The 27,585-nt window shown below is 42.5% G+C and overlaps 1 protein-coding gene across 1 annotated transcript in view; it reads right to left on the bottom strand.

The window, feature by feature from the left end:
* Positions 1-27,089, bottom strand: part of scube1 (signal peptide, CUB domain, EGF-like 1) — a 491,162-nt gene extending 464,073 nt beyond the window's left edge. Inside the window, exons 1-2 of the mRNA XM_037695765.1 lie at positions 27,080-27,089; positions 26,814-26,936 (exon numbers count right to left, since the gene is read on the bottom strand). Of these exons, the coding sequence (XP_037551693.1) occupies positions 26,814-26,936; positions 27,080-27,089 (133 nt within the window). The remainder of the gene's footprint in view (positions 1-26,813; positions 26,937-27,079) is intronic.
* Positions 27,090-27,585: the final 496 nt, after the last annotated feature.

Genomic DNA, 27,585 nt, shown 5'->3' with positions numbered 1-27,585 from the left:
ATATCTCCCATGCTAACATTAATACTGTTTATAATTGTTAATCTGTTATTATTTAGCATATTTTGTATGTTATAGTGCAGTGCGACGCATGAAATATCCGCCTGCCTCGTTCAATAGTGATATTAGAACTGGTTCCAACTGGTCTCTCTTCCAACTCAGATGTTGGTCACAACAGTTACATTCAGGTGTAGATGAATTAAATACGATACTCAAAATATATTCCATCAGTCGTAGTTCAGAAAGCAGTGTGTCCACCGCCATGATGTTGATAGAAATATGCCGTGTGTCCGCGCGTGCGCATGTGCTTTAACACAAAGCCTCAGCGGGAGACGTTTACATTATCAACAGGCGGTCAGCCAAAAGCCTCCACTCTGGAAGGTGGGTTCAGAAACCTCCGGATTCAAAGAGGGTGCCACTGGTGTCGTGTAAATGAACAGCAGAACAGCAGAGAGAAAGGAGCGGTTTCACTCAAAGTGTAAACGACCACTAAAAGAACCATCCCTCCTCGGAGGAGGGACAGACTGAGAGCAGCTGTCAGCTGACTGCCTGTGTCAGCTCAAACGAGGAAGACACCGCTGAATCCATGGAGCATGAACATGAAATATCCAATGTAAAGCTAATTTTACCACTGCAGCACACACTGGATATCCTTATATATAAGGCTGATTTCCAAACTCCATGAACCTCAAATATGGGTGTCTGTTCCATTGTTGCTGTTGTCTGTGAGAACAAAAAAGGTTAAATCATGTCATCTGGACCGGTTCCTTTGAGGGCGGAATGTTTGTTGTCTGTGAGGTAACATTACATACAGTACAATATTGCAAGGGAATGCAAAAACATTTGCGAGGGAACGCAAAAGAAAAATCTCCCATGTCCCCTTCGGGGCTCAGTACTAGGCAAACAATGAATAATGAACCTAAAAAAAAAACTGTTTTGGGGGGGGGGGGGGGGACCATGTTTACACATTTCAAAGGAGCAAAAAAAATACAAAGTTTTGCTTTTCAATGTCTCCAGTAAAAAAAAATCTAGTCTTTGTTGAGTTTCATCAGGTGAACTGAAGATGTTGAGCTACCTAAGTTCGATATAAAGGACAGAGGATCAGAATCTGGTCTGGATCAGGATTTGCTGCCTCCTCATGTGTTCAAATTTCTCCTCATTTCTTTGATTAGGATAGCAAAACTTCTGATACGAGTGCAAACTGAACTTCACTTTGTTTTTAATCTGACGATGCCAGCAAGTAAATACCATTTAAAAATGTTTAAAAACAGCTGTTCTCCATGTAATAAGCTTTCTTGAAGAAGGCCACATCCTATTTAAAACTCAGCCTTCTGTATCAGTTTTTTATTTTTATTTTAGTGTGCATATACAACAGTGACGTCTAAACCTCTCACTCACCTGAAGAGACGCCAGGTCAGACAAAAGCAATGGGATCTGCTAGCTATCAGATACCAACGTGGAAGCGAGGCAAGTGGGGAGGAGCACAACGGAGACTATGCCAACTGACTAGCAAAGGACGGCTACCTCTTTCGGCTATCTTCTTTGCAAACATGCAATCCTTGCTTAACAAAATGAATGATCTGCACAGTCGGTTGACTACACATTTAACTACACTACATTTTATACAGGCTTGTTCTGTCCTGACTTTTTGTGAGACATGGCTTGGACCAAACACCCCAGACAAAGCAATAACACCTGTGGGGTACACTGTCTACAGAGCTTACCACAACACCAACAGCAGTAAAACCCGTGGGGGAGGGACAGCAATCCTCGTCAAACAAGACTGGAGTACCAATGTAGTAGAACATACGGATGAGATATATTCATACTGTTAAAACGGATTCTTTCATTTTTCTGGACTGTATAATGTACGTGCATTGAATGTAATAAAATGTGGACGTGAGACGTTAATTATCTTTGACTCACCACGACAGTGGGTCATTTATTAACAGAATCAAGTTTAACACATCACACATTACATTAATTGGCAAGAATTGAGAATAACGACAGCTTATAAATCAGTTTTACAGGAGTGGTAAACAACACGGCAGTTGTTTTCACTTCCAGCAGAACAGACGTGTACCACACGGCGGTGGTGAAACTTTGCTTCAGACATTTCTAAAAATATCTGTAATGATTTTAGCAGATAGAAGAATTTTAAAGATGGAAAGATGAAGTTTATCTACAGGGAGATGTGTGAGGGAATTTGTCTGTTTTAACCAGAACCGACACGCTCCTTCTTTTCCAGCTTGGGCCAACGGTACGCTTAGTTGAGATCGACTCATTTACCTTGCAGATGATATCCTGATGCATGCTCAATAATCCAGGTAGAAAAATCTAAAAAAGTTAAATCTGGTCCTCTGGACATTCAAAAAAACAAAACAAAGCAAATCAACAAAAAAATGTAGAAACGTTTCGTCTCTCATCCGAGAGACTTCCTCAGTCTGAGGAGCTGTATTCAGCTCAGTCTCTTAAATAGCACCGTCTCAGGGTGGATCAACCAGTTTTGCTGCTGACAACCAAAACCAGCTGATCACATGCTCAAGAAGGACCATCAGCCTAACAATGGATCATTAGCACACTGATGGCTGTTTACTGTTCACAGAGGGCTGAGTGATACTAGCAATCACAGCATTGTAAGAGGGGGACAGTTGAACACGTAGGCCTCCACCCCTGTTTAATGATGGACGATTTCTTTTCACAAAGATGGCCTCCTTTACTCCTCTCTCAAACCATCGTTCCTCTCTGTCCAGGATGTGAACATCTTCATCCCTGAAAGAGTGACCGCTGGCCTGGAGATGAGATGTTGTCATTCGCGCCTTCAGAGTAATTTGCGATCGCATCACTACATAGTGCTCTTGGTTGGATTCCCATTTCAGCGTGTATCAAAGTGTCTAAAAACCTTTGTATTTTCTCTGTCTCTTCCGAGCTCAGAGGTGTAGGGCCTTGTTCCTGGGACCTTTGTGATTTTATCGCCTCGGTCCGTTTCGTCCGAGGTGGGGGAGGGTTAGGTACGTCTTTTGGGGGTTCCTCTTCGGATTTCCCTTGATAATATGGGTCCTCTTGGATCCCATATCTTTGCGTCCTACGCATATCCCATTTACGATAATCACGTTCATCCTCTGAAAGAGGAGCCTTTTTGTCCCAGCGTGCACCTTCATTACGTGGTTTGTTAGTTTGAAAATACTGCCTTTTCTCGCCTGTTTTAGGAGGAGGTGGCGACGCACGCCTTCCTTCCATTTCTAGGGAGTGGGGTTTAACCTTTATACCAGGAAACACCTCTATGGGCGTCTTAGCATGAGAACATGCCTCGAACACATTCACAGCACACTGTTTAATCTCATTGATGGATTTTTCTCTGAAATTTGCCATAACTTTTACTGACATGCGTATGTCAGTGTGGAGATTTTTGCTGAAAACATATTTAAAACTTTCTTCTTCCTCCATTCCGGTTTCATTTCTGTAACCAAAATAAGCTTGGAAGATTCTTTTGTAATAAATTTTTGGATGTTCATTCTTGCCCTGCTTGACCTTGTCAGCGGCTGGGAAACCAGCAGGTCCCGTGCAGGGGTCGTACTCTCTGATCAAAGCCTCACACAGAAGGTTGTAATCCTTTCTCGTTGCATCAGGTAGACGCTCGATGAAGGCGAACGCCTCTCTGTCTGAAGTGAGCCTTATCAGACTGATCTTATCCTCAACCGTAGCATTAGGATAACCTTTCAATCTGAATTCAAGATCATTCAGGTACGCTTTTGTTCCAGTTGAACCCATCGGTCCAGGTACAAAGCGTTGTACATATTTTGAGAGTTTTAGCAGAACATCCATTGAAAGAGGAAGTTTCCATGCCCCCTGTTGCATGTTTGGTGGAGGAGACCTGTTCAGGTCTGTTCCTACCACTTTAGGTGAGGGTGGATTAAGAGCAGGAGGTGCAACAACGTCTTTCTGAGGTGGTTGTGGGTGACCTGGACTCTGTCCACGGTCTTCTCTGGATTCCAGACAAACTCGCCCCACGTCAGAACTTTTATTTGTTGCCGCTCTTAGTTTCTGCTCACATGCTTTTAAGCGTTCCTGTGATGTTTGACATTCACTTTGTAAACGCATAACTTGTTCCAGTAATATCTCTTTATGCACTTCGCATTTGTGCAGATCTTTTTTAAGCACATCTATTTCACCTTTACAGCGGGAAACTTGTGACACTGTCACGTCGTGATCCCGTCTTAATGCAAAGTAAGATTCTTTCAGCAACATTGCCATTTTAGCCAGCTTTTCATAGCTTGACATTGTAATTTCTGTAGAGGTCACACTCTCTGCAACCTCCATCAGATTGTCCACTAACTCTTTTGGGTTCATGCTCTCCGCCTGTTTGCCATATGGATGTAAGGATGCTGTCAGCAGTGCTAACACATTTTCTAAACAGTCCCTCATCTCATAAGGATCAAAATCTTTTCCTACCACACCTGCCATGGTCTTTCACTGTGTAGCAATTTATCTGTTTAACAGTTGCCAGCTTCAGATATTTTACAGGTAAATATATATATTCAAATGTCATTGAGTTTCACACTATTTTAGCTCTGGATTTATACAAAGGTACTGTTATAAGTCAACTTATTCAGAGGAATAGGCACCTGTCTCGTAGGCTTTACCCCAATTCATGAATATTTAAGTAAATGCTTCTATGCAGTGTTACTTTTTATGTGCTTATTTCTTAACAGATACTAGATTACCAAGCTCCTCAGTGTTTCTTACTCTAAAGCACTGAATTTTTATAAACCTGCAATTTTTCTAAAAAGTCTCACAGCAATCATCAGTCTAAAAACGCTTTTTAAACCGTTTACTTCCATAAACTCGCTATTTAACAGCTACTCATAGAACCAGGTGGTGAACAGAAAAAGAAAAAATAATGAGGAATAATCAGTCTTTCTTCAGAAAAACTGTTATACTCCTGTCCTCCTGCAAATATCTTCTATTTAAAATTAAATAGGAAGATGTAGTTTTTTAGGTGGTAACTTAAACAGAAAAGTTTCTTTTTCCTGATAAGTTTACTCTTATTTAGTGATTTAGCAATTAAACGCGTATTATCTTTCCAGCAAATGAGTAAACTGATCAGCTCTGTGATTATCTGTGACTGTGTCTACCAAAAAGTTCTCATTTTTTCATTTTGCACCTGCTTGAGGATTTATCAGTGAATGAAAAATGTCCTAGTAAACGCCTCTCTGGGCATAAATACTTTACTGACTTTTAATGGTAAGATAACATAACAGTATAAATCAGCTCGAGGAAGTTTGTTAACTCAAAGTTCGTCTTACAGAAATAAATACGTTTAATTTCACTCAAAATACCTAAAGATGAAGTGAAACTGTGATATCAAGTTTCCACAGGAGGGGGCAGTGTTTAGCTTTCTACCAGCAGGAGTCTATGACGACGTCCTGTCAACGTTCTGTTGACATCCTGTTGTTAGCCGCTTAGCTTAAAGTTAGCTTCGGCTAAACTCGGTTAAAATCAACATTTCTGAACGTTTTAAAGCTTAAACGTGGCGTTGTTTCAACAAGCACGACTTTTTGCATGAACATGAGTTTTTTGGGGACTTGTGGCAGCTTCATTTAGTGATTTTAAGCACAGCAAAGGGCTTCGGTTGCAACCAAGCTTTACCATCTGACTTCAGAGGAAGTGACGTGACACGTCACTCATCCGGTCGTTAGCTGTTAGCTTAAAATTAGCATCGCTAGCGTTGTTCAAAAACATCATTTAATGACGGATTTTAAACTCAAACGTGCAAAATTTCAGCGATTAGAGCTTCAAAGACACGGAGCAGCGTATCAGAATCAACTTTAAAGCGTTTTCCAACTTTAAAAAGCAGATTTTAATTCCCTAAGAAGACGAGCTTCATTTCCGGGTCACGTGACTGAATCTACCAATGACAGAGCAGCACGGGGGTGGGCTTTACGACCTGACACGTCAGAGTTAGTCACGACTGACACGTCTCTCAGCCAATGAAAACGTTACACACGCTGATTTCAACCCATCACAGATCGCCATTTCAGCTATCTGTAGCATTTAGCCTGAACAAGTCCGTCAACTTTTCGTCTTTTAAACTGTCAAAATGCACCATTTTCTGTTAAAAAATGTAACGAATCAACTCTGAGCTTTAACGGAGGCGGCGCTCCGTGGCAAAACGTCTTTTAAACCATTTAAAACAAACTCGTTCGAACTTCTCAGAACCGAAACCGGACCAAAACCGGGTCGGCAATAGAACATCCGTCCTTTTAAACAGAATAAACGTTTTCCACAGCTCATCAGCTTAGTCACACACCAGATGTACAATTTCAGCTTTCATAAAGACTCGTTGACTCACAATTTCAGCTTTCAAAGCATCACAGCGTAAACATGCAGTGTTTTCTCCAAGCATCCAGCTCAGCACGCTGCGTTTCATCACAGCAAAATCTGCAATTTTTCTTTCATGTCAACATGATATCAATTTTACACGAATGCACAGTCCATTTATGAACACGTAACGGGCCACCAGAAATTAGCTATTTTAACAATAGCTAACAATACAGTAATATCTTAGTCATGTTCTTTAGATGGGGGCAACATGGTGGTGCAACTGGTAGAACTGCTGCCTCTCATCGAGTAGGTCCCCAGTTCAAATCCCAGACCAGGGGCATTTCTGGGTGAAGTTTGCATGTTCTCTCCATGCATGTGTGGGTTTTCTCTGTGTACTCCGATTTCCTCCCACAGATCAAAAACATGCATGTTAGACTGATTGGTAACTCTAAATTGTCCCTAGGTGTGAGTGAGAGCGTGAATTGTTGTTTGTCTCGTTTGTCTCTATGTGTCCCTGTGATGGACTTGCGACCTGTCCAGGGTGTACCCCACCCCTCGCACAATGATTGCTGGACATTATCGCCGGTGACCCCCGTGACCCAAAATGGAAGAAGCGGGTAAAAGATAATGGATGGATAGATGGATGGATGTTCTGTAGATGTGGAGTATATTACTGTGAAATGTAGACCATTTTATTTACCACGGGAACTGCAGTGCATCATAATGAGTGTAGTATGCATCCCTCCTTCAGCTAACAAGAAAAATGCACTGAAAGAGTTGTAGGACATGATCTTCGGACATGAAAAGGCATACGCAGATGCTGCCATTGTGGCAGTAGGTGACTTTAATCATTGTGACCTCAGAAAAAATTCCCAAATACTTTCAGCTTGTCCACTTTCCCCCGAGAAGAACTAACATTCTTGACAAGTGTTATAGATATATCAATAATGATTTCATTGCTCTTCCTAAGTCACATTTTGAGAACTGTGACCACTGTGCTATTTTGCTGCAGCCTATATACACTAAGCGGCTTAAAGCAAGCCCAGTGACAGAACTGTGAAAATGTAGACTGAAGATGCACTGGCAGAACTGAGAGGCTATCTCGGGGCTACAGACATGAACATCTTTAAAGAAGCTACTGAGAACATGCATGAGTATGCAGATACTGTGAGCAGTTGTATCACATAGTGTACTTCCATGTGCATTCCTACACGACCTATTCATGTTTATCCCAACCAGAAGCCCTGGTTAAATGCAGATGTACATCATAAAATCAGAAATTGATGTGCAGTCTTCAAGTCAGGCAATATAATGGAGTGTAAGACAGTTCAATATGAACTTCAAAAAGCCATCAAGACAGCAAAAAGAGCTTACTACAAGAAACTGGAGAGCTGCAACAGGGAAAATAACACCAGAAGCATGTGGAAAGGAATAAAAACCATCAAAAACTGCAGGAAGGGAACAGATCGAGGTGTAACCAAAACACCCTTGAACTGGACAGTTTCAACAAGTTTTATGCCAGATTTGACCAGCACAACAAGGACATCCACCTTAAGGCTCCCTGCAACCCAAAGGAAACATTTCAGGTGACACACCCACCATGTCCTCAAGGCTTTGAGGCAGGTGGACTCCCGCAAGACTGTGGGTCCAGACAGTTTGTCTTCAACGGTTGAAAAAGAGTGTGCAGAACAGCTGGCAGAGGTATATATAGACATTTTTAACACATATCTACTGTTAGAAACAGTTCTGAGGATTTTTAAACATTCTGTGATTGTACCAGTCCCGAAAAAAACAAATGCAGTCGTAATGAATGACTTCTGACTTGTGGCTCTTACTTCTGTCGCCATGAAGTGTCTTGAAAAGCTTGTGTTAAAACATATTAATTCTATAGTCCCCGAATCAGCATACCCCATTAAGTTTGCTTACTGCACAAATAGATAGTGGATGATGCTGTGGCTGTCTTTACATCACATCCTGAAACATCAGAAAACCGTTAAAGCTGCCAAATGTAAATTCTTCTCTGATTTAATTGTCTCCAACTCCCACAACCCCCGAGTTCTTTTCTCCACCCTGAACTCAGTTCTACACCTCAGTGAGCCTTCACCTCTGGAAGCCTCAACTGAGCTGTGTGAAAACTTCCTCCATTTCTTTTTAGAAAAAGTGGCAAACACCCGGGCACTCATTTCTCCACCAGCTCATGATCTGTCCATCCCATCTCAGTGTGTGGCTGTGTTTGACCACTTTGAGCCCATCTCTCTGTCTTCTCTGGAGCAGGTAATGTGCAGCATGAAGCCATCTGGTTCCCCCTTTGATGTGGTCCCCCCTCGACTACTAAAGGAAGTTTTTCCTACCCTGGGTCCTTTTATTCTTGCTATTCTGAATAGCAGTTTATCCTTAGGTGTGGTGCCAAAAACTTTTAAACATGCTGCTGTCCAGCCCCTCCTGAAAAAACCTAGCCTTGACCCCTCAGTCATGTCCAACTTCCGGCCTGTCTCCAGACTCCCATTCACCTCTAAACTACTGGAAAAAATTGTGGAGTCTCAGTTGAAACAGTTTGTGGGGGATCACGCTATCCTAGAGTTATTCCAATCTGGCTTCAAATTTCTCCATAGCACTGAAACTTCTCTACTGAAGTTTTTTAACGACATTTTCAAATCCACAGACGCAGGTGATTCTGTGCTGCTTGTCCTATTGGACCTTACATCTGCTTTTGACACCATCGACCACAAGTTCCTCATTTCTAGACTGGAGCAGTGGATGGGCATCACAGGGTCAGCCCTTAAATTGTTTGGGTCCTACCTCTCTGACAGAACCTTCTGTGTCAATATCAAAGATTTTATTTCGGCATCGACAGCGCTCCAGTGGGGGGTACCGCAGGGGTCCATCCTCGGTCCCCTTCTCTTTTCTTTATACCTGCTGCCACTAGGTGCTATTTTCCGCAAACACAACATACCCTTTCATTTCTACGCTGATGATTGCCAAATTTACTTCCCCCTGAGGCACAGAGGCACAGAGGCACACGCTCTATTCAGCCTCTTCTTGACTGCCTGGCTGACATCCGGGACTGGATGGCTTTAAACTTCTTAAGCTTCAATGAGAAGAAGTCTGAAGTCATGCTGTTCCATCCCAGTGACTCACTCAGGAACCATGACATTGACCTTTTCTCTCTAGCCCCGCTAGAGAAACAAAAGGTCACTAATCTGGGGGTGTTAATGGACCCATCCTTAAAACTCAACAGTCACGTAAACATGATGGTCAAATCCTGTTTTTTTTTCAGCTGAGACGGCTGTCTAAGCTGAAGCCTATACTCTCCAAAAAGAACCTTGAGACAGTGATCCACGCCTTCATAACATCTAGGCTTGATTACTGCAATTCACTTCTGTTTGGAATCAGTCAGTCCTCCATTGCTCGTCTACAACTGGTCCAAAATGCTGCAGCCCGATTTTTAACTGGTACAGGCTATAGAGAGCACATCACGCCAGTTTTGGCCTCCCTGCACTGGCTACACATTCACCTTCGGATCCAATTCAAAATTCTCACGTATGTTTTTAAATCACTGAACAGTTCCACCCCATCCTATCTCACTGATCTTCTGTAGCCATATGTCCCACCGCGCTCTCTGAGGTCAGCAGACCAGATGTTTCTCTCAGTCCCAGAAACCCGTCGTAAGCTCAGAGGTGACAGGGCTTTCTCTGTTGCAGGTCCACGACTGTGGAATGAATTGCCACTGAGTGTCTGGCAGGCTCCCACACTCTCAGTCTTTAAGTCTCGCTTGAAGACCCACTTCTATTCTCTTGCTTTTAACACGGTGTGATTTGTTTGGTCCTGTCTGTACTCTACACTGTTGGCCATTTTAGTTAGCTTCTGCTGCTATTTGTATCTGTATTTTTATTTTATGTTTTCCTGTTCGCTGTGCATGTTTGTTTTCTTTTGTACAGCACTTTGGTTGGCCTTGTTGCTGTTTGAAGTGCTCTATAAATAAATTGGTATGGTATGGTATCTGGATAGTCCTAACACCTATGCATGGCTCCTGTTCCTGGATTATAGCTCTGCCTTCAATCCCATCAGGCCTATGAAGCTCAATGAAAAACTGGCATATCTGGGAATACCAACCCCCACCAGAAACTGGATTTTGGACTTCCTCTCAGAGAGACCACAGGTTGTGAGGATGGGGAAGAAGATTTCTGCTGAGCTCATAGTCAGCACGGGGGGTCCACAGGGTTGCTGCCTCAGTCCTAAGCTTTTCACATTATATACACAAGACTGCACTTCCACATAGGAAAATAATATGTTCATTAAGTACGCTGATGATATGACTATTCTTGGCCTCATTAAAGGGAGGGATGAATCATCATACAGGGACTTGGTGCAATGGGGAGGAAAACGGCCTGGTGCTCAATACAGAAAAAACTAGAGCTTATACTGAACTTTAGAAGATGGTCTCTCTCCTTAGAGCCACTCACCATTAAAGGGAGAAAACAGGTGGCCATAAGTTTCTTGGTCTGCATATCACAGACAATCTCAGCTGGAAGGAGAACACCACAGCACTTGTGAAACGAGCCCAGCACAGACTTCACTTCATTAGAATGCTGAAGAAAGCTGGAATTGGACATCAGCCTCTCATCCAAGCTTACAGGAATCTTACTGAAAGCATCCTCACAAACTGCATCACAGTGTGGTATGGCAGCACCACCTGGCTTAGAGGAAGGCTTTGTAGCACATGATTGAAGCTGCAGAAAAGATCAGTGGCTCCAGACTCCCCTCCATGGAATGGATTTACACAGTGCTGTCGAAGGAAAGCACTGTGGATTCTCAGAGACAGACACCATCCTGCTCACTTTTTGTTCTAGTGGACAGATTCTGGTCACAACTTGAGAAATCGTAAGCCTGTGAGCATTAGTGCACACAGGACTCACCTACACAGGTGTTTTTTTTTCCAGCCACTGTTAAGATTGGTGGCACAGGACATTAAAGAAGCAGGAACTATTCATTGCTGCAACACAAAATGTGATAAATGTACAGCATCTGAACTGCAATTAGACTATTTTAAATATGTTTTAATTGTACATTGTTTATTTTATCCTTTTTTTATTTTTTCATAATCTTTTACTATTCTTGAGTTGGAGAAACAAACAAGAATTCCAATGTGCTTATACTAATGTATCTGTGCAAATGGCAATAAATTCTATTCAATTCTATTCTACTGGAGCTGCCACAATGTGCTAAAAGTACCATTGGCATCAGAAACATTTATAATGTGTCTAGGGGTCTTTGCCCAGAATTTTGAATAAAGTAGATGCCATTTCCTGCATTCTGGTGTATTTTAACTGGTTGTTTAACATCTAGTTTTACCTACTGTATATAAGTAACTTGATTCAATAACTAGTTTGGTGTTAATGGCAGAACAAGAAGTAGGCTGACCACATCGTGAGGATCAACTGGTCCAAAGCCCGGGCCCCATAAGAAGAAGTGCCGTTGGTGGGTTAGGGGTTAGGTTTAGGACTAATGTGTGAATTGAGGATATGTTAGGTTTAGGGTTAGGTATGTACTGGTAATGGTTAGGTTTAGGGTAAAGGTCAGGGTTAGGCAAGAGAAATGAATGAAAAATGAATGGAAGTCAATGTAAAGTCCCCATAAAGATAGCAAAACAAGTCTGTGTTTGTGTGTGTTATAATGCTTAAAAGTATAATTTTCTCCAATGATAGGGTGACTGAAGATTAATTTATGGGGGCCAAGGCCACCATTGGCCACCCCCTGGCTCCTCCATTGCACCTGGTGGTGGATAAAATTGCTCCCTCCACTCTCCAGGACCTGTCACTCTGAGCTGCCTCGAACAGTTGTGTTATCCATAATGTAACTCCTACTCACTTGAATATCTTGCACCAAAACATTAAAGATTACTTCATTCCCTGTTCAATTCCAGGCCAGAAAACACTCATTTCCAAAACTACACACATTCACTATTGAACGTCCTCAGAAATGTGGGACATCGGTGTACCACTTGTTTTGATTGTTTTTGGCAAAGCTGAAAGCAAGCACATCCTCAGTTTTATTATTTAACATCACTGCCGTCTTGAAGTGAAAACGTTTTTGTGTATTTATGATTTGTCCATTTCGTTTTGGTCACTCATCTCTTCACTCACAGGCCAACAGAATGCCCCAGACCATCTGTTTTTACAGCCTTGAGTTTAATACAGCATGTGTTTCCAACATGTGGGCTTTGTAGAGTGCATAAGGAGTTTCATGGGGTGGAAAAACCCATCAGTCCCAGAGAAGTCTGATAAGACTACAGATGAAAAATGAAAATGTGTATTTCTTGGACAACAAATTTCAGAGAATTAATGAGTAAAGTATCAAGGAAAAAATATTGCGTTCTATTCAATTTCTTGAAATCTATTACGTTATCCTTGGCTGCTGATGGATTGTATGCTGATATGGGGTGATTGTGATAACATGGAAGCAGATAAGGCCTGAGCAGTGCAGAAAGGGAGTGCAGAGACTATTTAAAGGTGCTTCCAGGAACATCAGAGCTGCAAATGATGCTGGTTAGCAAAGTGGCCAATAATGCCTGTTGATGGAAAACACAGCCAGCCAATTACAGCATCCATATCTAATCACTGAGGTTAAGGGTAGCCTCCCATCCACATCTATCTTAATTTGGAGCCTCTGTCATTAGCTGTTGCTTCATTATTGTGATCAGGGGGTGGTAATAGATCTCAGAGATTTGAGTCTACCAACAAATGGAATAAAGTGTGCAGTGAAGTGTGTCCCTCAGACAATCTGAACATCCACACACCCTGGATGTGGAACAGTGATGTAATTAGGCACAGCTGATGTTGAAGTGCCATTCAAGCAGATTGCACGTCTGCCTACACATATAAACGCAAACAGAGATGTACACTCCAACTCAAATGCTGGACTGGGAACAGCGGTGTCATAATAAGTGCACGATGGCTCAATGGTTAGCACTGTTGCTTCACAGCAAGAAGGTCTGGAGTTCAATCCCCGGTTGGACCTGGAGTCTTTCTGTGTGGAGTTTACATGTTCTTCTCGCGCTTGCGTGGGTTTTCTCCGGGTACTCCGGTTTCCTCCAACAGACCAAAAACATGCATAGTAGGCTGCCTTCAGGTCCAGGCCTCCCTTGCAAAAAAGATCTGTGATCTCAATAGGATTTGCCTGGTTAAATAAATATTAATAATAAATAAAATAATAAAGTGGCAAGGAGGATGCGTCTGATCAGTTTTTTAAAGGTCTATCTTTTTTTTTTTTTTTGTCTCAAAGGACCTGCTGTGACGCATGATGTGTGAGAGCCTGTGTGACCCGATGTGGTCATAATAATCCTGCACATCACAGCAGTCTCTTACTGTCACATACTGGTGCACACACAGCGGAATTAGAAACTGCACTTACAGTAAAATGTGTAAATACTAAGTGCTGAAAGACAAAAACACATCAATTCAATTCAATTTATTTATATAGTGCCAGTTCACAATAAAGTTGTCTCAGGGCACTTTACAGGAACATTCACATAAAAGCCAATTAGTAAAGTTCTCTATCTAAGGAATCCAGCAGACAAGTTGAATCTTGGCTTCGTTGCAGTCTCCCATCCTGAGCAAGCACAGTGGCAACAGCGGAAAGAAAAACTCCCTTTTAAAAGGAAGAAACCTCCAGCAGAACCAGGCTCAGGACAAGCAGCCATCTGCTTTGACCGACTGGTTTGAGAGGACAGGAAGGAGAGACAGACGAACATAGAATGGTAGGTCCAGGTGTAGGTCCAGGTGTAGCAGAAAGACAAAAAAACACATGTTAAGGATAGAAAAAATAATTACAAATACAAAACAGGTTGAGCAGAGTGTGGTCAGTTTGTCCTCCAGCAGTCTAAGCCTATAGCATAACTAAGGGACAGCTCAGGAAACCCAAGCTGACCCTAACTATAGGATTTAGCAAAAAGGAAAGTCTCAAAACCAACAATGACTGAAAATTGTTGGATTGTATACCTGGATTATTGAGCATGGACTTTTTTGGTTTTGAGCCAGTTTGACATGACTGTCGACGAGGAAGAGGGCCGGCTTCAGAGGAGGGGGCGTGCCAAAGACACCATCTTAGCACCAACAAAACTGGTTTGTTCCACTTTGGCGTAAGCTGTTTGGGGAAGAATCAGTTTTGTGTTGTGTGTTTCCTTGACTGATGAAGCCTTCTGGATCCAAGGCGAAACGTTTCAGCAAAAAAAGAAACTGTCCAGTGACCTGACTGAAAAATGTTGGGTTAGTTTAACATTGCACATCCCTCGAGTCTTTGCACAGACTGACAGAAATTGATGCTTCGTGTCCTCTCAAACCCAGCCGGTCGAAGCAGATCGCTGTTCGTCCTGAGCCTGGTTCTGCTGGAGGTTTCTTCGTGTTAAAAGGGAGTTTTTCCTTTCCACTGTCTCCTTTGTGCTTGCTCAGGATGGGAGACTGTGATGAAGTGAAGATTCAACAAGTCTGTTGGCTTCCTTAGATAGAGACTTTTTACTAATTAGCTTTTATAATGTGTGTGAATGTTTTTGCTCAGTGCCCCGAGACAACTTCTGTTGTAACTTGGCACTATACTGTATAAATAAACTGAACTGAATTGAGTTGAAAGGTGTACAGGTGTACTCAATCCGGCAATCCAGGGGTTTCAAACGTGGGTACACAATGGGACCAAAATTAAAAACGTATTTCAAACCAAAGGCCGGTTTCTGTCATAATTTAACTCCGGTCAGATACCTGATATCTTTTCTCTGTTGCAGGTTCCTCAACAAGTATTTGGTCATTTGACATTCTCTGTCGCTCCTTTTGCATCAAAATAAAAGATTACTGAAAAATTTAGACTAAATTTTCTTGGCTTCAAAATTGTCCGTCATGAGAAATCTGCAATAAATAAAGTATGCCAGGTTTAGGTAAAATAATAATATTTTACATTAAAAATATCATGTTGGGGGCCAGATAAGATGTTAACAAGGGCCATATTTGGCCCATGGGCCTTGAGTTTGACATATGTGCTGCAATCAATTAAATCAATTGAATTCATCTGGTAACATGGAATATTCCTCATGTCTCTATTTTTACCACATTAACCCTCAGTGTCAAAATGCTGGACTGAATTAAGAACTAAATTTAGATGGCTGTCAGTGTCAGTTATGTGTTAACTGAGTATTGGAGCACATTTAGGTGTTGAATTCAACAGATATCTGAAACTAAACGAGTCACAGAGGATATCCCTGTAGCATCAGTCAGAAATAACCCCTCTTGATAATCTTAAAAGTTAAATGAAATTTTAAACATAAATAAACAAGTTAAACTTTTTTTTTTGGAAATAAGCTTCCATTTGTCTGAACACACGAACACTGAATCCAAATACAATCTCAGTGCAAGAACGTTGCCTTTGATGTACAGTACCTCCTAGTTTAGAGAGTGGTTTCACAATCCCCAGGTACCTCCCCACTCCAGCAGGCACCCACAGGCTCTCCTAGTTAACGAGGAAGTGGACTAATCGAGGGTGGGTGAGACAGGAGCAGCATCTGGCTGAGTTTGCACCCCTGCGCTTTTCTTCTGACTCAAAGCACGGCGCAGCTGAAGCCCTTCAAGTGAGCAAATGCGTTTCCATTCCTTGCTTTCGCACAAATCCAATGACACATGTGGTATGCAAACATGACCAGAGAAAAATATTTACTCATGCATGCTTCTCTGTTCACAGTAAAACACAGAACATTACCTTTAAATACACAGCCCTGCAGTTTACACAACCTTTGCTAGAATAAGACAATAAGACTGATGTCCCCATCACCGAGGGATTTGAAAAGTGAATGTTGTTTGTTTTTTTGTTGGTGAGATGTTTCATCCTTGATCCAAAGGACTTCGCCAGTCTGAGGAGCCACAACAAAATCAGTCCCACAAGCAGCACACTCAGAAGAAACCATCCAGATGATTTGAATTAACTTTGATGATTTTTTACATGGATTATTGATCATGAACTTTGATGTTTTGAACTACTTTGGCTATGGCTGCCTTAGAGGAGTCAACGGGGGAGAGGACGGGCCCCAGAAACCATCTTATCACCAGCAAACTGGTTGGCCCACTATGTGAGTGTGCTGTTTGTGGGACTGAGTTTGTTGTGGCTCCTCAGACTGATTAAGTCCTTTGGATGAAGGATGAAACGTCTCAACAAGACAACAACACAGAAGGAACTTGAGATGATTGTTCATGCTTTTATTTCATCTCGGTTAGATTACTGTAATAGCATTTTAATGGGTCTGAACAAATCTTCCCTAGCTCGCCTTCAATCTGTGCAGAATGCTGCAGCGAGGCTGCTAACTAGAACCCACAGAAGAGCTCACATAACTCCTGTTCTGGCCTCCCTGCATTGGCTCCCTGTGCATTTCAGGAGTCATTTTAAAATTTTGGTCCTAACTTTTAGGGCACTTCATGGTCAGGCTCCCAAATATTTACTGGACCTTTTGAAGCCTTTATGTCCCATCAGGACTTTGAGATCTTCAAATCAAATGTTGCTGATGGTTCCAAGAACTTATTTTAAAACACGTGGAGACAGAACATTCCAAGTGGTGGCCCCAAGGCTTTGGAACGCTCTCCCTCTGTCACTGCGCTGCTCAGATTCCATTGACTCTTTCAAAAATTATCTTAAGACTTACTTATTCAGACTGGCTTTTATTTAAATTTTGTTTACTTTTACTTTGTGAAGCACTTTGTGATGTCATTGTCTGTGAAAGGTGCTATATAAATAAAGATTACTTACTTACTTACTTACTTACTTACTTACTTACTTACTTACTTACTAACAAAAAAGAAACCGTCCAGATGACCTGACTTAACTTAGTTGGATTTTTTACCTGGATTATTGAGTATGAACTATAATAAAAGTTCATCAAAGCAAAACCATACCGGATCAGTCGAGGCCCGGGTTAACAACGACTGCCACCGGTGCTGTTGACAAACAGGGTGCCAGCAGAAATTGTACTATTGTTAATTGAAGACCATGAGGAGGGAAACGTGTCAGGAGACAGATGGAGAGGAGGAAAGTCAAGAATGTAGGACTCAGGGTTGCAACTCTAAATGTGGGGACAATAGCTATATTTACATGCACAAAATTCTTTGACCAGATTGAAATGTTTTCCAATTAAATTATTCTAATGTATCATTTACATGAGCACAATCCGTTCATGACAAACGTTTACATGCAGTGAGCTTTTATTCTGAAGAGAAGTACTGACATGTGCAGAGTGGTCAACTCTCCTTTAAAAAAACCCACCAAAGAAGAAGTTCTACTTACGATTTACTTCCGGGATAAACGTAAACAAACCTGAGCGCCCAAAATGGACCCGTGACAGGTTTTAATGATGATGGAGACGTTACTGCACTCCCTGACTGAGCTACAGCTAATATAGATCATTTTGAGCTCTTTCAAAGTTTCTAGTAGAAATGTTGTGTCGCTCACCGACCAGTTTTGTTTCCCCGACATGCTAATATTATTAGCATTAGCCAGGCAGAATTACGTGAGGCAGACATAGGTTGCACATGCGCAGTCAGGTCAGTTTTTCACGATCGGAAAAAAATGAACAGATGAAGTGTTTACATGCACACGTCAGATTATGAATCGGCATAAACCACCCGTCTCATTCTGATTACAAATTTTTTCGGATCGAGTTGAATCAACAAAGAATAATCTGACCGGGGCGTTTACTTGACACATTTTTATTCTGAATGGCCATTTAATCCGATTACTTATGTCCTGTTAGTGACATGCAAAGGTAGAGAACTGGCTGACATGATGAAGAGAAGGAAGGTAGATATTTTATGTGTCCAAGAAATCAAGTGGAAGGGCAGCAAGGCTTGCAGCATTGGAGCAGGGTTCAAACTGTTTTACCATGGTGTGGATAGAAAGAGAAATGGAGTAGGGATGTTCCTGAAGGAGGAGTTGACAAAGAATGTAGTAGAGGTGAAGAGAGTGTCAGATAGGGTGATGTGTCGTCATACACTACCGGTAAGCTGATGGATGGCAGCTCTCCCGGCTTCTCTGCAGTTCTTCAACATCAAACTGACAAGTTTTTCAAGCTGGACTAAAAGTTGGTCCCTCTTCCCACTGAATTTTGTGTTCAGTTGACTCAGAAAGCCAGACGGGACCGTCCGAAAAATTATTTTGGTCCAGGACCAGCCTCTCCCACCCCACTGGTCACTCCGAGTGCAGCCTGCCGGCCAGGTGGCCTCTCAAGCCAGGGAGTCATTGTCCGATTGTCAAGTGTTTTTTTTTCTCTCCAGGCCCCAACCGAACTCTTCGTCCGGATCTTTGTGGTTCTGCTCAATTCCGACCAGGATCGCTGTGTTATATTTTACTGGCTTTCTCTTGGATTGGCACCTCGTGGAAGTATGCATTTGGTGTGGGGGAAGTTGACCCGAATTGGACCAGAACTGAATCGAGCTGGGCTGTGGTGGAACGCGTCCTGAACAGAGCCGGTAAACTTCAGCGAGCAGCCCATTACCTTTCACCGAAGGACTGTCCACCTCCGTGGGTTGGCTTTTGGCAGTGGTGGTGCATGACAGAACCAGACCAGAACAGAACCGAGCCAAGGACAAATTACCATACCATACCACTTTATTTATAGAGCACTTAAAACAGCGACAAGGCCAACCAAAGTGCTGTACAGACAAAACAACAGGTAATGCACAAAGCAAAATACAAAATGAGGTAAATCAGAATATAGACATAAAAACGATGCAGATAATGACGACTAACCAGTGTGGAGCATACAGGATCAAAACACAGATCATCCGGTGTTGAAAGCTACTGAATAGTAGTGAGTCTTTAAATGGGACTTGAAAACCGAGAGTGGGGGGGCCTGTCTGACAAGCAGAGGTAACTCGTTCCAAAGTCTTGGTCCTGCTACAGAGAAGGCCCTGTCACCTCTGCACTTAAGACGAGATCCTGCAACTGTGAGGAGCAACTGGTCCGCTGACCTCAGGGAACGTGGTGGGACATACGGTTGTAGCAGATCAGAGAGATAAGTGGGGGCGAAACTGTTCAGTGATTTGTAGACATACATGAGTATTTTGAACTAGATTCAAAAGTGAACCGGTAACCAGTGCAGTGAGGCCAAAACTGGTGTAATGTGCTCTCTTTTGCCTGTACTGGTTAAAAATCGGGCTGCTGCATTCTGGACCAGTTGTAGTCTTGCAATGAAGGTTTGACTGATACCAAACAGGAGTGAATTGCAGTAATCAAGCCTAGATGTAATGAATGCATGTATTACTGTCTCCAGGTTATTTTTGGACAATATGGGCTTCAGTTTAGACAGCCGCCTCAGTTGGAAGAAACATGATTTAACAATCAATTACATGATTGTTAAGTTTCAGGGAAGGGTCCATTATCACTCCCAGATTAGTGACTCTTTGTTTTTCTGACAAGGTTAGAGCGGAGAGGTCGATGCAGTGGTTTGTGATTGTGTCGTTGGGAGGGAACAACATGACTTCAGACTTCTTTTCATTGAAACTTAAGAAGTTTAAAGCCATCCAGTCCCTGATGTCAGCCAGGCAGTCAAGCAGCGGTTGAATAGAGCATGTACCATTGTGTCTTAGGGGGAAGTAAATTTGACAGTCATCGGCATAGAAGTGGAGGGGCATGTTGTGTTTCCGGAAAATAGCACCAAGCGGCAGCAGGTATAAAGAGAATAGGAGGGGACCCAGGATGGACCCCTGCGGAACCCCCATTTAAGCTCTGCCTCTGCGGAACTAAAATCCTTGATGGAGACACAAAATGATCTGTCAGTGAGGTAGGATCTGAACCAATTGAGGGCTGACCCTGTGACACCCACCCACTGCTCTAACCTAGCAATGAGGATCTCATGGTTGATGGTGTCAAAGGCGGCCGTGAGGTCCAACAGGACAAGCAGCACAGAATCACCAGTATCTGTGAATCTAAAGATGTCGTTAAAGACCTTCAGCAGGGCAGTTTCAGTGCTGTTGAGAGGTTTAAGGCCAGATTTGAATAGCTCTAAGATGGTGTGACCCTCCAGGTAGCACTTCAACTGGGACTCGACTATTTTCTCCAGTACTTTAGAAACAAATGGGAGTTTGGAGACAGGCCGGAAGTTGGACACAACTGAGGGGTCAAGGTTTGGTTTTTTTCAGGAGAGGCTGGACAGCAGCATGTTTAAAGGATTTTGGCACCACGGCAGTGGATAAACTAGTGTTTACTATATCAAGAATGGATGGACCTAGAGTAGGAAAAACCTCCTTTAGTAGTCGAGGGGGGACCACAACAAAGGGGGAACCAGAAGGTTTCAAGCTGCACATGACCTGCTCTAGAGAAGATAGAGTGATGGGTTCAAAATGGTCAAATGGAACTACACATTGCGGTGGGATGGATAGGTCATGAGTTGGAGGGGAAAAAAGAACCCTGGTGGTCGCAATTTTTTCCAAAAAGAAATGTAAGAAGTTGTCGCACAGCTCAGTCGAGGCTCCCAGAGGTGATGGTTCAGTGAGGTGGAGAACAGAAATTAGGATGGAGAAGAGGACACGTGGGTTGCGAGAGTTTGAGGTAATTATATCAGAGAAGTATTTGGATTTAGCAGCTTTCACTGTTTTCTGATAACAGTGCCAGTACCAGTGTCTTTAAGTATTTGAAAAGAGACCTGCAGCCTGTCTTTCCTCCACTTGCGCTCGGCCCTCCTACATTGCTGCCTAACGGCCTTGGTGACGTCACTCAGCCAAGGTTCTGCTCTGAGTTTTGATTTTCTAGTTTTAACAGGCGCAACATGATCCAGAGTCTTTAAGCAGACAGAGTTGAACTGGGATGTCAGCTCCTCAGTGGTGGAGAGAAACACTGGGGGCTGAATTATCATTTCAGAGTTATAAACATCTGTGAAACGTGTGGCAGTGAAATGGTTAATTGCCCGGGTGCTACTTGCAGGAATGCACGACTTAGGAGTTAGATGGGGGAGGGTGAACTCAAACTGGACTGGCATGTGGTCTGAAAAAACATTATCACCAATAACAAGATTACTAACAGTCACATCATGAGTTAAAACAATGTCCAGTGTATGTCCGCGCTCTTGGGTGGGACCGTTTACATGTTGCGTTAGATTAAATGAGTCCAATAAATCTAAAAAGTCCTTAACCAAGGGCTTCTCAGGACAGCACATATGCAAATTAAAGTCCCCAATAATGAAAACATGCTCATATTTTGGTGTGATTTCAGCTAAGAAGTCAGAAAACTCATTTATGAAGTCCTTAGATTGAGGTGGGCGGTAGACGAGTGCAAATAACGTCGGAGGTGAATGTCCGAGTTCAAAGACGCTCAGCTCAAAGCTGGCGCGGGAAACTGGGATGGGCAGTTGTTTACAGTCAAAAGTTGATTTGAATATTGTTAATAATCCACCACCGCGCCGGCCTGATGGCCACGGTGCGTTAAAGTACAGACAGTTCGGTGGCAATAATTCCGTCAAGGCGTTGGACTCACCCGGAGACATCCAAGTCTCTGTGATACACAGAAAGTCTAACTCGAGCTCTTAGTAGTCCCTGAGGATAAAAGTTTTGTTGGTAACAGATCTTGCGTTGACCAAACACATCCGGATACTATCCAAAGTGGAGCTAGCAGCAGTGGAGTTAGCGCGTGCTAATGGCCGCAGATTTTCAATAACAGCTCCTCCAGGTCGGCCTGAGCGGTGCACTGGCTGACAACTCCCGTTGGTTACCTGGTCCGGGCACACGGGAAGCTGGCGATGGAGACCATGACCACCGACTGAAGAGGAAGATGTAGTGCGCAGGGCATGGTGGTGAGGAGCCCAACGGAGGTAAACTGGCACGTCCGTCAGCGGGGGGGAGGAGGGGGGGTCCAGAGGTACGCTGATAATGGCCCAAATAAGCGACATCAGTGACAGAAAAACGAAGATCTAGAAGCTGTTGTCGGTCATACATGAGGAGTGAATTTATGCCACAGATAAAAAACGAACAAAACAGAGATAATCCGAACACCATCAGCAGAGGTGGATTGCAAGCCATGCACACGGGCGCCATCTTACCTTAATTAAAAATTAAGTTGTTTTTACACCTGATAGTCCGGTAGACTCGGTTCAGTTGGGGACCAATATTCATAACATTTTGTTTACATTTGAGCTGGTGCGTTTGCATTCACACTGCACTGTGCAGTCGAGCCAACCTGTTGAACCAACCTGTTGAACCAACCTGTTGAACCAACCTGTTCCCCCACTCTCCTGTGGTGGCGCTGCACCAAGAACTACTAAAAAAAACGACAAAAACCTCTGAAGAAGACACTTCTTCTTCTTCTGGAAATAAAAACAAAAACGGAGTGGAATCAAGTTTTATCAGTTTTAGGAGTTATATTTTGTCATTTTTCAACAATGGACTCAGCATGAGCAGAAGATGAGGCAGAAGACCACGGATAATGTTGTTTTTCACACAAGGCAGCTGACAGCTCCATATAAGGTAAGAGAAATGTGTGTTTGTTTGCCCTGCGTTGTACTCCACTTCTTGCTTGTGGAGCGGGGCCTGGTCTGATTACATTCACACTGTACTCGAACCACACTGGAGTTCTCTTCTACCAGACCGAGACCTAGGTTTTAGCCCGGGCCAGAGTTTGCCTTTTTTGTTCCATGACAGAGTTTGATGGCGCGTTCACACCTCCCCAAACGAACCAGACTTCCTAGGAAAACGAGATAGAGTTCGATTAAAGTGGACTAAACAGGGCTGGTGTGTATGCACCCTTAAGCCTCTCCGGTCAATTCTCATCTTTTTTAGTCTGGAGGAAGCTCTCGATCTGTGAAGTGCTAAGGAGCAGTGAAGAGGAGCAGGAGCAGCTGATTGAAAGAAAACCGGAGCCTACATTGGAGTTCGCTGGGCTTCCATCTAGGGCTGCAACAACGAATCGATAAAATTGATAAAAAACGATTATTAAAAGTGTTAGCAATGAATTTCATTATTGATTTGTTGTGTGTCGCAATTAAGCGTCTTTCATGGCGCTGCAAAGCCGTTTTGTTCACCTGCAGTTCATTGTCAATGCTGACTAAATAAAGTTAGGGAAAAAAAACTCTGCAGTGCGAGTTGAACAGAGCGAGGGGGAGGCGGAAGCAGTGCAGAGGCTGTTTTCAAAGGAAATTAAGTACATTTTACAAATGACCGACGTAGAGAAAACTGTTCGACCCAAGTCCTACAAAGTGTGGGAGCACTTCACAAAGATGAAAAACTGTACAACATGCAGCTTTGAAAAGTGACGACACGACACGGGAGAACCACGTTGATGAAACGTAAACATGTCGGAGTCACGAGGAGGAGGAAGGAGCAGCAGATACAACATGTCTCACTCCCAACTCATGTTGGCAGGTGAGTCTCTACAATATTCTGTGTTTGTTCTGTTTCCAAGTGAGAAAACGTAACATCAGTCTCTGGTAGCTGAAGCTGCTGCTTGTTTGTTTGCTGATTAATGACAGTGATAGAGAACGTGTGTTACTTTTTATTTTATTTAATTGGTATAAGCAGTGTTTAAATGTGATTTATAAATAAATCTAACACAAATATAATAATTTAATGATTAAGCTTCAACTTTTAATTTGCTGGCAAAGTCTGAAGACACTGCAGGTATGGCAGGATGAATTGCATTTAAACAGGAATTAAAGTAATTTATTACATCTACTCAAATGTGTGCAATTACGTATTTTATATGTGTGTGTGTGTGTGTGTGTGTGTGTGTGTGTGTGTTTAATTGCTCTTTTAGCTACTTTTGCCTGAAACTAACACTGTAAGTCAAGGCATTTCTTGAGTTGCTGTAAATTATGCTATAATACATATTTACTCTCTCATTCCAGAAAACAACAACAAACAACAACAGCCTTCATGATGGACAGACATCATGGACACCACAGCAGCAGCTGTCTTCACTGATAACATCCTTAAATGATCGTCGCTGACAAAAGGCCTCTGTCGATGGTTGAAGACGAAGGCTTCACTACAATAATCCACACTTTTAATCCAGGTTACAATAATCCACACTTTTAATCCAGGTTACACTCTTCCCTCAAGGACACATTTTACAAAGTAGCTACATGTGCATATATATATATATTTGTGTACATGTTTTTTATTGAAGCTACTTGACAAACATTTATTTTTTATTATTCAATATTTTTGCTGACAGAATAGTCAAGTAGCAACCTGTTTTTTATGCGATTTGCTATGTCGGTCAAATTTTGGAATAAAGAGGTGGAAATTAAAACATTTGGGGGGTTTTGCCAATTCATCGATTAACCGGGAAAATAATTGGCCGATTAATTGATTGTTGAAAGAATCGTTAGTTGCAGCCCTACTTCCATCTAAAACTCACCTGAATAATAACTTAGATCCATGTGGGTCCTCCGGTTTATAATGGGTCAGCTGAAGGTTTTGTTCCTGGATCACGCCTTTGTCCTGTTTACCTGAACCAAGTCAGGACCATGCTTTGCTATTTGTTGTGAATTATCAGCTTCTGCCTGTTGGTACCGAAGCCAGTATCTGTTCATCATGAGAGCAGCTGCAGCAGCTGCAGCTGGAACGATTCATCTTCACAGGGGTGCTCCCCTCAGCCCAATTCATACTCCAGTTGGATCACAAGGTCAGACCCATCGGCCCACTTGATCTATGAAGCTGTCTGCTATGAGACTTTTCTGCATCAGTCACAATATTTCCATCATTTACAGAGCTCTGATTATCTGGAGTCACTGAACATTGTTGACACATCTGGATCTGCCTCTCGCTGCAGTCTTCATTGTTTCTGGGTTCTGGGTAATCATGTCTTATCATTTCTCATGGTTCGATTATGGGGGCTAATTGTCACACTGTTAACTCCTGTAATTACACATCTGTCACAAAAAACACAAGAAATTGTCTGATAATAATGTTGTTACTGCTTTCAGGGATTCAGCCCAACCCTGGATCCCCCATTCATTACAGCACACCAAATGATTTTAAAAATATGTCAGGACTTCATTTTCTGCATGTAAACACACATAGCCTTTAGAGAAAAGACACTTTGAAAATACTGGTCAGTTCCTCTGGGGCTGATGTAATCTTCATTTCTGAATCCTGGTTAAACAAATCTGTCTTGAATAATGACCTGGGAATCAATGGACTTAATGCCAAATGCCTGAACCACTTCAACTGTCTCCTCTCGATGTGGAGAAGTGGTTCTACTCCAAGTCTCTCCCAGATAACTGAACTTCTCACCCGATCTCTAAGGAAGAGTCCAGCTACCCATAGGGGTTGAACAAGTATATAATTTTTAAACTCGACATTAACATAATAAAACCCGAGTAGAACTCGAGTATTTGATGACGTCATAGATCTCAAGATACAAAAATAAATAAATAAATAAAACTGCAAAAAAAGGTAATTATTTACAAAAAAAAAGACCAACAAAACATTGGGAGCGTATATTATGTTCCTACCATTTATCATACTGCAAATAAATCACAGGAAAAACTAAACTATTAGTTATTATTATTAAACTGCAAACGTGAAGAAAATGCAGCACGTCAAAAACGAAACTTAACCGAAACTGGTTCGGTGGATTGGACCCGGTGTTACACCATACTCTGTGACCTGCAACAGTGCAACACCGCCCCCTATGGTCATATGGTGGTCACATAATATGACATCACTACGAATACTCGACATAACATTTTTAACCTCGATACATGTCCTAGCAATCGATGTGTAGATTACTCGAGAAATCTGTTAATGCCCTAGCTACCCTGCAAATGAAACTCATTTAAACCGCTTGTATCTGCAATATCATTCTTTCGGTCACTACCCAAAGTTCGTGACCATAGGTGAGGGTAGGATCATAGACCGACTGGTAAACAGAGAGCTTTGCCTTACAGCTCAGCTCCCTCTTCACTGCAATGGACCAGCACAGAGTCTGGAATCCTGCAGGCACTGCACCAATCCATCTGTCAATCTTACGCTCCATTTTTCCCTCACTCATGGACAAAACTCAGAGATACTTGAACTCCTTCACTTGAGGTAGAACCTCAAACTCGACTCAAAGAGAGCAATCCACCATTTTCTGACTGAGGACCATGGCTTCAGATTTGGAGGTGCTGATTCTCCTTCCAGCCACTTCACACTCGGCTGTGAACTGCTCCAGTGAGAGCTGAAGATCACGGCATGATGATGCCAACAGGACCACATCATCTGCAAAGAGCAGAGATGGAATCCTGAGGCCACCAAACCAGAATCCCTCCACCCCCTGGCTGTACTGAGAACTTCTGTCCACAAAAGTTATGAACAGAATCGTGACAACGAGCAGCCCTGTCAGAGTCCAACTCCCACACTGAAGAGGGCCAACTTACTAACGGCAATGCAAAAAATCAGTTTGTAAAGATGTTTTCCATCTATTAAATTCAAACTAATCCTAACATTATTTTCACCTCTACTTGGAAAAAGGAAGATGAGTTGTTGGGAACTCACCTTCACACTGTTTTCCATCTCCAGAATAGCCAGGCTTGCATATGCAGTTGTAGGAGTTTGGTGTGTTCTGACAGAGGGCATCAATATGGCAGTCGTCTGAACCCTCTGCGCACTCATCTAAATCTTCACAAACAGAAAATACAAACAGTGAGAATCAAGACACTGAGGAGTCAGTGTGCACATACTTTTTCATAACATCACAGCAACGGGGTTGACTTGGTATCATATTAGCATTAACATTCTTTGAATGAATGCATATCGCCCACCACCTTTCATGCCTATGTTTTAGATGGAGATCTTGGGTTGAGAAATGGCAGAGTTGTAGCTGATTTGGTCAAACCTGAAAAATAATGTGTGCAGTCTCTTGCACTGTCAGCTACTAACACATCATTTTTTAGAACAATAATTATAAAACTCACTAGAGCAAGAAACCTAATCCCCAATTGCTCCCCGAGTGCTTACATAGCTGCCCGTTGCTCCATCTGAGTGTATCTCATGTGTAATGGGTTAAATGGAGAGAACTAATTTCGCCATCATATGGAAATATATAGTGATGACAATCTCAGACTTTCCATCCCTAAAATATGGCCATTTTTGTAAGCCAAAGTCAATAGGCTGAGGCACTCATGATGAAATATATTGACTCCAAATGTTAATCAGTTGCAGAAGCATATACAGTAGTCCGTCGTTTATCGTGGGGTATGCGTACCCAGAATCCCCGCAATAAGTAGAAAACCACAAAGTAGGAAAAGAAGAAGAAGTAGTAAGTAGT

This window comes from Nematolebias whitei, chromosome 22 (genome assembly GCF_014905685.2).
Source record: "Nematolebias whitei isolate Nwh7 chromosome 22, NemWhi1, whole genome shotgun sequence".
Taxonomy (NCBI): Eukaryota; Metazoa; Chordata; class Actinopteri; order Cyprinodontiformes; family Rivulidae; genus Nematolebias; species Nematolebias whitei.
This window is presented reverse-complemented; position numbering and strand designations above follow the sequence as displayed.